The sequence below is a fragment of the Gadus chalcogrammus genome, chromosome 13, assembly GCF_026213295.1.
Source record: "Gadus chalcogrammus isolate NIFS_2021 chromosome 13, NIFS_Gcha_1.0, whole genome shotgun sequence".
Taxonomy (NCBI): Eukaryota; Metazoa; Chordata; class Actinopteri; order Gadiformes; family Gadidae; genus Gadus; species Gadus chalcogrammus.
The window spans coordinates 3,724,540-3,735,168 of NC_079424.1; the positions used below are offsets into that span (position 1 = coordinate 3,724,540).

Consider the following 10,629-nt stretch of genomic DNA (forward strand, 5'->3'; position numbering starts at 1 on the left):
ACAATTTTTTGTCGAATAGCCAGACCCTTATCTTACTGAATTCCTCTTGCAAAATGGCATGCAGCTCAAGCTAATTTTTGTTGGAGGCTATAATAGCTGAATAATCAGCATATAAATACAAGTTCTCATTGCAGGCGGACTTCATGTCACTGATGTAGATTAAAAACAGTAATGGCCCTAAGACGCTCCCTTGTGGAACTCCACAAGTTACCAGTTGTACCTTGGATAAATTACCTTGGAATTCAGTCTTTTGGGATCTAACGGAGAGGTAAGAAACACACCATCTTAAGGCGGAAGCGCACATGCCCAAGGCTGACATCTTGTTGTACAGTAGGCTATGATCGATTGTATCAAAGGCCTTCTGTAAGTAAATTAGGATCATGCCAAATAGTTTGCCGACATCTATTTCGCCCCTTATGAAGTCAGTTAGGTTCAGTAGACATGAGTCAGTTGAATGTGACTGTCTGAACCCTGATTGGAATTCATAGAGGAGTTTGGCATCCACAGCATATCGATACAATTGTTCATGAACTACTTTCGCCAGGACCTTGGAGACTACACTCAATATAGAAACCCGGTCGATAATTTCCCGGATCAGACCTATCACCTTTCTTGAACAGTGGGATGACTTTAGAATGTTTCATGTCATCAGGAACAGTGCCTTGCTCCAAGGACAGATTAATAATATGAGCAATAAAAGGAGCTATGAGATCAGCGGCATCTTTCAAGAACCTGACTGACATGTTATCTAGCCCTGTGGCTTTGGCAGAGTTAAGGCCCTTTAGCATGTCGCCGATTTTTCCTACCGACACAGGCTTGAAGGAAAAACTATTGGGAGTCACACCTATCTTAGCATTAAAATCCTGAATGTGTTCAGGCCCGTACAATCTTGGGCTGAGTGGTAGCTTCTCCACAAGTTTATGGGCAACTAAGGTAAAATAAGTGTTAAAGTGATTGGCCATATCTGACATTATATGTATTCTTATTTACCTCTTTTCCATCAATGGAGAGAGTAATACAAGAATTGGGAGTGCTTTTTGTCTTAGATAAGCATCCTAGATTTTTCAGAACCTTCCACAATTTCTGGGGTTTGTCCTTGTTTTCGTTTATAATTTCAGAAAAGTAGGTTATTTTGGACTCGTCCACCGAAGTCTGTTCCTGTGCTGCATTACAACCTCGAATACTAGGAGTCTAGGAGATGAGACTAGGAGAGTAGACAGGGAGAGGAGACTAGGAGAGGAGACCAGAAGAGGACACAGGGAGAGGACCCGATTAGAGGAGACCAGGAGAGGAGCGTGAGGGCTGAAGCTAGGAGAGGAGACCAGAAGAGGACACAGGGAGAGGACCCGATTAGAGGAGACCAGGAGAGGAGCGTGAGGGCTGAAGCTAGGAGAGAAGACTGGAAGTGAAGGAACTCTAAAGTTGGGTTACCTTGGGTGGCCCGGCCCTTGAGCCTCAGCCTGGGCCTCGCCTAAAGACGGCTGCCCAGGGAGTGCAGCTGCTTGCTGGATAGCTGTTGAGTTAGAGGAGGTATTTGGACTGGAGCCTGGATGCAAACCAGAAAGTGACAAATAGTTTATTACACACTGTTAATACACACTGTTACAATAATAACCATCTAAACAACTATCTGATCAATAACTATCGAATCAAGGAATACCTAATAAATAAATATACGAAACTGATAACTCTATCAGTATTTACGACTAGTATAGTATAATTAACTAACAGTATTAATGACTAGTGTAGTATTATTAACTATCAGTATAAATTACTAATGTAGTATAATAAACTAGTAGCCTATAGTGTAATTAATTATCAGTACTCATGACCACCGTAGTATAATAAACTTCAGTATAATTAACTATCAGTACTCATGACCAGTATTTAATTAGTAATTAACTTCAGTAAAGTTAACTATCAGTACTTATAGTACTGATAGTTATAGACCAGTGTAGCACAATTAACTCTCAGTACTCATGACCAGTATAATGAAGTTAATTCATAATTGACTTCAGTATAATTAGCTATGAGTACTTCAGGGTAGTCCTCCCAATACCTGGTTTTGGGGGCGTGGACAGGAAGAGGTCTGCTCTGTGGATCCTCTGACTGGCTATCAAGAGGACCACAGTGGAGACAGCTACAACGCACAGCCGTCGCCTAGACAACATGGTGGATGGTGGAGGGGTGGAGGGGTGGGGTGACGGAGGGCTGAATGATGGACAGAAGGAAGGACACTTCCTCCCTTCTGCCTCTGTCGCTCTGTCTGTCTGTCTGTCTCCCTCTCCGCTGTCCCCCTGCTATCTGTTTTCTGGAACATCCGGTGGGAGGGCATTCAGAGAGAGAGGGGGGAGAAAGAGGGAGAGGGGAGAAAGGGAGAGAGGGGGAGAGAGAGAGAGAGAGGGGGGAGAGAGAGGGAGAGAGAGGGGAGAACGAGAGAGGGGAGAAAGGGAGAGAGGGGGAGGGGGGAGAGAGAGAGGGGGGAGAGAGAGGGGAGAACGAGAGAGGGGAGAAAGGGAGAGAGGGGGAGGGGGGAGAGAGAGAGAGGGGGGAGAGAGAGGGAGGGGGAAGGGAGAACGAGAGAGGGGAGAAAGAGGGGGGAGTGGGTGGGGGAGAGAAGTATATTCTGTTAATCCATTCTCTGGGTTATAACGTAAAAAACACCAAATTCTACCAGCTGCTCCTGGACTGGTTCTCGACTGGTTCTGGATCAGTAGAGACCCAGCCGAACCAAGCCCCCTCAGCCAGCTGCTTCTGGACTGGTTCTGGACTGGTTCTGGATCAGTAGAGACCCAGCCGAACCAAGCCCCCTCAGCCAGCTGCTTTTGGACTGGTTCTGGACCAGCAGAGACCGAGCAGAACGCGGCCCATTCAGCCCAGCTGGTTCTTGAGTCTGGAGGCCACCTCAGCACAGCAGACCGACGGTGGAGAAGCAGAAGGAGAGGCCGGGCTGTCTGAAGAGACTTCACAGCAGCAGAGTGCGTTGCCAACGTGACCAAGCTGAGAAGGACCCTGACGAGGAGCAGACCCCACGGGAGTGGACTCCAGGACGCAGCACAGCCCAGAGAGCGTAGCGCCGTGGCTTATTGTCCTCAGACTATAAATAAGACCACCGTGGCGGTTAAAGGGAGGGTTGTCTCGGACGCAGCCCACAAACACGTGACCAGATGTTCTGCCTCACATTCCCGGCCCGGAACGACGTGTAATGATGGTGTAATATTGGTGTGTTGGTGGAGTAATAGCGGTTTCTTAGTGGTGTGTTCGTGGAGCAGGTCTGTCGACCTCACTTCCTGCCTGAATAACTTCCTGCCCTATAAAACCAGGGGGTCTCATGGGTTCGTCGCAGACCTGTTTGTTCATTCAATAATACCGTAGCCTTTACATTCATATTCAAGCTTATAATGCTAAACATAAGCTTAATTAAGCTTGTTTTTATAGGCTTATTCAAGCTTATAATGTTTTCAGTTTAGTTATAACAATTATTATCTGCCTCCAACAGATTGGGCTGAACACGACTTGCTCTTTGTGACCTCCTGTGAACTACAGCAGGAAGTAAGAAACCCATCGCAAACTAACAGGACATCAGAAACACATCTTAACCTACCAGCACCTCAGAAACACATCTCAAACTACAGCATAAACAAGATGAAAACATAGAATCTTCACATACCAAGGAGGAAGGTACAGACCCATAGCTCGAGGATAGTACATCAACTATTACATCAACTATTAAGTGTGTGTGTGTGTGTGTGTGTGTGTGTTCGTGTTTGTGTGTGTGTTTGTTTGTTTGTTATTTTAAGGTGTCTGAGAAGGGTGGTGCAAGTGAATCATTTGGTATTCTGTACAAAACCACAAAACTCCAACTCTGTTCTCCCTCTGACTCTGTTCTCTCCCTGACTGTTCTCTTTTCCGACTCTGTTCTCTTTCTGACTCTGTTCTCCCCCTCTCTGGACAGCCACTAACTGACAACTAACTGATTTTAAGACGACATTAATTTCTAACCGCAACGGTAACGTATTTGCAGTGAAGTTGACTGCGAGTGACAAGGCTAACACTCACACACGCGCGCGCGCACTCATCCAGGCGCACATAACACACACACGCACACACACACACACACACACACACACACACACACACACACACACACACACACACACACACACACACACACACACACTAACTGTTTGAGACGAGGTTATCCCCTCACCATCTGAGGACTGTTTCCAAACAAAGGCCGTCGAGAGGCAAACTTCCGAACTTCGCCAACTTCCCAACTTTACGAAGCGTTGAAGCCGCCGCGCGTCCCCGCGGAGGAAGAAGAAGTACCGGGAACTCGCTTGAAGACGCAGCGAGCTCGGCTCTCTTTGTGCTGCGAGATCTAGCCCTGCCCTCCCAGCGTATGTCATGAGTGTGTGCGTGTTGCCGGTGTGTGCCGGTGTGTGTGTGTGTGTGTGTGTGCCTGCTTGTCATCGGGGCGTTTAAAATAAGAAAAAATATATAATAAATAAATAAAAAACTGAAATCACGTCGAAGCTTATCTGAGATTAAAGGTTTTAACGAGAGGGAGAGAGGAAATAAAGATATATATTATATTCTTATCGTGACTGTTTCCTCTTCTAATAAATACATGTTTTATCTATATACTTTATATAAAGATATTTATATATATATATATATATATATATATATATATATATATATATATATATATATATATATATATATATATATATATATATATATATATATATCCTATACTGAGTACATTATCCATCTATTATTAAGGCTCTGATGAATACTCGATTCTGATTGGTCAAGATCAGACTGTTGATCATTCAACAGTCTGTTATCTCTGAATAACAGACGGGGGTGGGGTGGGTTGCATTTTGTGTGAAATTATTGATTCCTTCGCTAGGTCCCGTGTATGACTCACTTTACTCATAATATACTTATTAATAATTAATATACTTTAATCAATACAATTAATATGTCATAAGTAATTATGATATATATATATATTTACATATATATATATTAGTGCTGTCAGTTAAACGAGTTATTAACGGCGTTAACGCAAACCAATTTTAACGGCGTTAATGTGTTGTTGTTGTTTTTTTTCTTTGGCTCAAAACAAAGAAGCAGTAGCCTGACTGCTATGTTCAAGGCAGTATGTTTGTATGTTTCTATCGTCCTGTTTTGATCAGTATATGCCAATGTTGTTATCAATAAAAAAACATTTGCACAAGGCAAGCCGATGCACTTCTCCATGTTGTATTAAAATGAGAAAAATTGATGGGATTAATCGCGATTAATCGTGAGTTAACTATATGACATTAATTAATCAATTAAATATTTTAATCGCTTGACAGCACTAATATATATATTAGTGCTGTCAAGCGATAAAAATATTTAATCACGATTAATCACATTAATGTCATAGTTAACACATGATTAATCGCAATTTTTTTTATATGCTAAATATCCCTTGATTTCTTTGTCCCATTAATTTTTCTAATTTTAATGCTCTTATCAACATTGAGGGGTGCATCGGCTTTATGTTTTTTTATTGATAAAAACATTGGCATATACTGATCAAAACAGGACGATACAAAAAAGAAACCTATAGTTTAATTAAACGATGAACATACAAACATACTGGCATGAACGTAGCAGTCAGGCTACATGACTAAAATATATATTTTTAAACAAATTGTGTTAATTTCGCGATAAAAAAATTAACGCCATTAAAATTGGTTTGCGTTAACGCCGTTAATAACGCGTTTAACTGACAGCACTAATATATATATATATATATAAACCTTGATCTATCGTAAAAGTGTATCCTAGTTGAGAATATGAAATGAGGACAAAAAATTTGCAATATTTATAGTGGTCATAACAGTCATAATTATTACTGCAAAAAAATCTCCTCCATAATACCCAGACAGCAAGCCAACATTGAATAAATATTGATTTTCCATCTGAATCATCATCATGGTTGATATTGATACCAGATAGATTGATCAGATACCTCTGAGTAGGCAGATCCATGGATGGATGTCGTGAAATCCATTCAAACAGCACCGCTATTTCTTCTGACCGCCGTTGAAAGCGCTGTTTACACCGAATTATGCAACCCACCGAAAAGTATGGCCCCAGGGGGCGCTGTTGCACATTCTCTGCAACATGCACGTGTGCATTATAAAAAAACATAAATAAAACATAAGATCTCCCCCCACCGGTGGGTCTTTCTTTTCTTGATACTACCATTAATTCTAAACAGCATTTTACACAGTACCCTGTGATAGGAAATGCTCAAAGGTAAATCAGCGTAATTTAACACAGACTGTAGCTTTTTATGGGGAGAGAAGCAACGGTGATGGACCGCACTAAACGCCCTATCCATTGAATGGGTCTGTAAAAGCACCTTTAATAAAAAGGTAAGGGGTTGGGGAGAGATCTTATGTTTCATTTATATTTTTGTCATGCCTGTCTACGCTTCAAACTCGTGCATATTGCAGAAAATATGCAACAATACCCCCTGGGGTCACACTTTTCGGTGGGTCGCCGAATTCGGTGTAACACCGGCACCAACGCTAGCATAGTGCAGCCAGGCCCGGCTAGTCTATCAAATTAAGTCCGGCGTGTGGGAGTGTGGGATGTGGGAGTTCTGTTTAACTTTAAGGGTATTTTTCCTTTGCATTGTGCTTGTATTTTATTTTTTAGATGCTCTTACACAGCAGATGGGGACACGACAGCCGCCGTCACCCAATTCACTTTTGCCCAGGCTGTGCAAAAGTGGGGACAAATGATGAATGAATGAAATAGCCATGGGCGTTTGGTTTGAAATGTGCTGGGGACAGAGACGCATTCGGAACTGCATTTTTCAGAAGTGCTGGGCACAATGGATGCACTCTTTTTTCACTCTGGTTAAGAAAAGGTTCTGAAAGACGGTATACCCATGTAGCTAATTGCTAAGGAATAAAATGTATACAAAATCTGTCTGGCATGTATTATGAGAAAACGTTTCCAAAAGCATTGGACATATGACCCACTATGTTCTGCTCCATGTAGGCTATCCAATGTTGACAACGTGACATGACATGGCTAAGCTACCAACATAAACAAGAGGAGCTAGGAAAGGAAATTAACTGCGTGTTTAAGTTCAGAAGGGGCAAACGTGTGGCTACACACAGCACTAAGAAAAGTCGTCTGTGAGAGATTGTAAAAAAAAATATTTGTTGCACAGCTGAATGCTGTATCCAGGGGCGATTCTAGGTTCTGACTCTTGGGGGGGGCTCAGCCCCAGGAAGCCACAGGGGTATATGAAGTATATAAAGGGGGGGGGGGGGGGGGGGGGGGGGGGGGGGGGGGTTGAATATCATAGATGTGATTTCCTGAATTCTGCTGCATTTTAGGGTGACCTGATCCTAAACTAATTCTGGTGGGGGTAAATCTATCTATTTATCTATCAATCCAACACATTGTATATTTTTGAACAGTCTGCTGGTTTATTGTCAGAAAAGCATAATACCAATGAGTAAGTCATCCCAGAGGAAAGGATTAAACACATTTTGGCTAGTCTCTAGCCCTTAAAGAAGAAATAAATTGTTTACAACCTTTTTATCTGAGTTATGGACAACACTTTTGTAAATGTAGCATTATGTAGTATTATTATGTGTTATTATTTTGTCCTGTCCAACCTTTATTTTCTTAGTTACTATGCTGTTGTATGTCTAAGCCAATAGCTGGCAGTGTCAGCTAAATAATCCAGATCTGAACCACTAAAGTGATGAAAGGAAAAAAGACTGTTTGGATGAAGGTATAATCAAATGGATGTGAACTGTAATAACTAATTTGAGGTATATTACATTTCCTTTGTAAGTTTCACTCCAAAATGACAATATCTCCCCCTTTTTTTATTCACAGTTACTGAAACACATTGGTACAACATGTACTAACCTAATACTAATCAACAAGTACAGCATGTTCTAGACCAGTGGTTCTCAATTATTTTCTGTCATTCCCCCCCTAGGAGACAATAGCGCCCTCCCTGAATTGAAATTGCCTACTATTGAGAACCTGCTAACATTTATTGATTTATCCGTACAAAAAAACTGCATGAGTTGCTGGCAACAGCATTCTGCATACAATCACTTTATCATAAAATAGATTAATAAAATTAGCGGAGCTAACATCTGCAACAACTTAAAACAAGTTCCCAAGTTCAGTTTATTAACTTAATTTGTAACATTTAAACAAGACTGCTTAGTCTGTGTGTATCTCAAAACAGAGAAACAAGAGCAAATGATTCACTGGGGTTTGCATTTATTTCAAATATTTTGAAACAGTAAACATTGGTCTCTTGTCAGCCTCGTCAGCTTATTCCCTTTCAAAAAAATGATGTTCATCTTTCAAGCATGAATAAAGACACCAAGTCCCCCTGTCATGACTTTGTAAGATCAAAATTCCGACCCTTGGTATTATGTTTATTTAAAATTCAGATAAAATAAAATAAGTAACTTATTATAATAAATAAATAAGACACTACGTGCCCTCTGCGGCTCGCACCCCCTGAAACCTTTTATCAACTGAGGGCGTTTTAAAAAAACGCCCTCAGTTTATATACATAATTATTTATAATTTTGGTGTACTGAATTAGTGTATGCTTAATGAATTAGCGTGAAGCGTGCATTGTCATTATTCAGCCAATTACTGTCTTCACCTGGGTAGTCAGTGTAGTTAAACAAACAGCACCCTAAAGCCGCTGTCCGCCGCCGCTGGAGTGTGAGCCGGGTTAGATGTGCGGTTACAGGTGCGTCCGCGCGCCCTCGCCGGCCACCAAGGTGTACTCCTGACTTTGCGTCAGTAGAAGTGCTTAATCCAACAGCGCCCTGTAGCCGCTGTCCGCAGCCGCTGGGGTAAGTGTGAGCCGGGTCAGGTGTGTCCGCGCGCCCGTGCCGGCTACCAGAGCGTACTGGTTATTCGGTGTATGGGGGGAAGTGCAACTTGCCAGAATGGCCCCAGACCACGGCGGAATCTGCAGCGCGGCGATGAGCGCTGAAGATGGGTACAGAGAGTGCCCTGATTGCCTGGGGGCCGTCCACGTGCTGGAGGACGTAGACAACCCATGCAGTGAGGCAGTTGACCTGTCCAGGGGGGAGCGACTTCGCCGTGCCAACCAGGTGCGCGGTCGAGCGCAGGAAGGCAGGGCGGAGAGGCGACGCTCACCCCGTCGGTCGCCCCGATTGGCCCTTCCGGAGGTCAAGGGCATGGCGATTTTGACACATGGTCTCGGTGATAGGCAGAACGATGTACTCATTCCTTTTTAGACCGTAGTGACGGTCATCCCTCGGTCTCACAGATCCATAGTTACATCCGTGACTTACGTTTTCTCTAGCGAATAATTCGCCGGATTCGCGTCTCTACGTTCACTTTGTATGGGATCGTGTCGCCCCTTCGCGTTTGGTGTGAACGCACCTTAAGTATAGTTGAAATTTCAACATTGTTTCAAAATTCCTGATAGCTGAAAAACCATTGAAATTCCGTTGATCTATGGACAGGATTTCAACGTTGTTTCAATATTTAAAAAGGGTGCAAAATGATGTAGAATCAACATCAGAGTTTGAACGGAATGTTGATTTGACATAGTTTCAATGACTGTTTGCTATCTGGGTAACTAGCTCCAGCAGAACAGTACTAGCCAACTAGCAGGCCAGTATTAGCCTGTTAGCATTATCAGACTATTATAAGGCCACCAGCATTAGCAGACTAGTATTAGTCTACTAGCGTGAGCATACAAGCAATAGGATATTGGTATTAGCAGACTAGGGGAAGGGCTAACCCTAGTCGGCTAATTCTAGCATTACAAGCATCAGCTGAATAGTATTTGCCTACAAGCAGTAGCAGACTAACATTACCATATTAGCATTAGCAGACTCGTAATAGCAAACAAGCATTAGCAGGCTAGTGTTAGCCCGCTGCCATTATCAGACCACTATGCATATTTAAGGCATTCAACCTGTCAGCAAAATTTTGCTTAATTTTTTTTTTAATAAGAATCAGAAACATTTTTAACATGCCTGAATGACGAGCAAGAAGGATTTATGACGGCAGGTCAACAGAATGATGGCGGGTTGATAGAGGAGAGACAGAATGATGAATGGACGACAGACAGAATGTTGGAGGGGTGATAGAGGAGAGACAGAATGATGGAGAGATGAGAGGAGAGACAGAATGATGGAGAGATGAGAGGAGAGACAGAATGATGGAGAGATGAGAGGAGAGACAGAATGATGGAGAGATGAGAGGAGAGACAGAATGATGGAGAGATGAGAGGAGAGACAGAATGATGGAGAGATGAGAGGAGAGACAGAATGATGGAGAGATGAGAGGAGAGACAGAATGATGGAGAGATGAGAGAGGAGAGACAGAATGATGGAGAGATGAGAGAGGACAGACAGAATGATGGAGAGATGAGAGGACAGACGGAATGATGGAGAGATGAGAGAGGAGAGACAGAATGATGGAGAGATGAGAGGAGAGACAGAATGATGGAGAGATGAGAGGAGAGACAGAATGATGGAGAGATGAGAGGAGAGACGGAATGATGGAGAGATGAGAGAC

The 10,629-nt window shown here is 42.7% G+C and overlaps 1 protein-coding gene across 2 annotated transcripts in view; it reads right to left on the reverse strand.

Annotated features, from left to right (window-relative positions):
• The window catches only part of st3gal8 (ST3 beta-galactoside alpha-2,3-sialyltransferase 8), a 13,250-nt gene extending 8,838 nt beyond the window's left edge, over window positions 1-4,412 (reverse strand). For both annotated transcript variants that reach the window (XM_056606001.1, XM_056606002.1), the window contains exons 1-3: window positions 4,211-4,412; window positions 2,060-2,311; window positions 1,432-1,546 (exon numbers count right to left, since the gene is read on the reverse strand). In XM_056606001.1, coding sequence (XP_056461976.1) covers window positions 1,432-1,546; window positions 2,060-2,171 — 227 coding nt within the window. In that variant the 5' untranslated portion in view covers window positions 2,172-2,311; window positions 4,211-4,412. The remainder of the gene's footprint in view (window positions 1-1,431; window positions 1,547-2,059; window positions 2,312-4,210) is intronic.
• Between the last annotated feature and the right edge of the window lie 6,217 nt (window positions 4,413-10,629).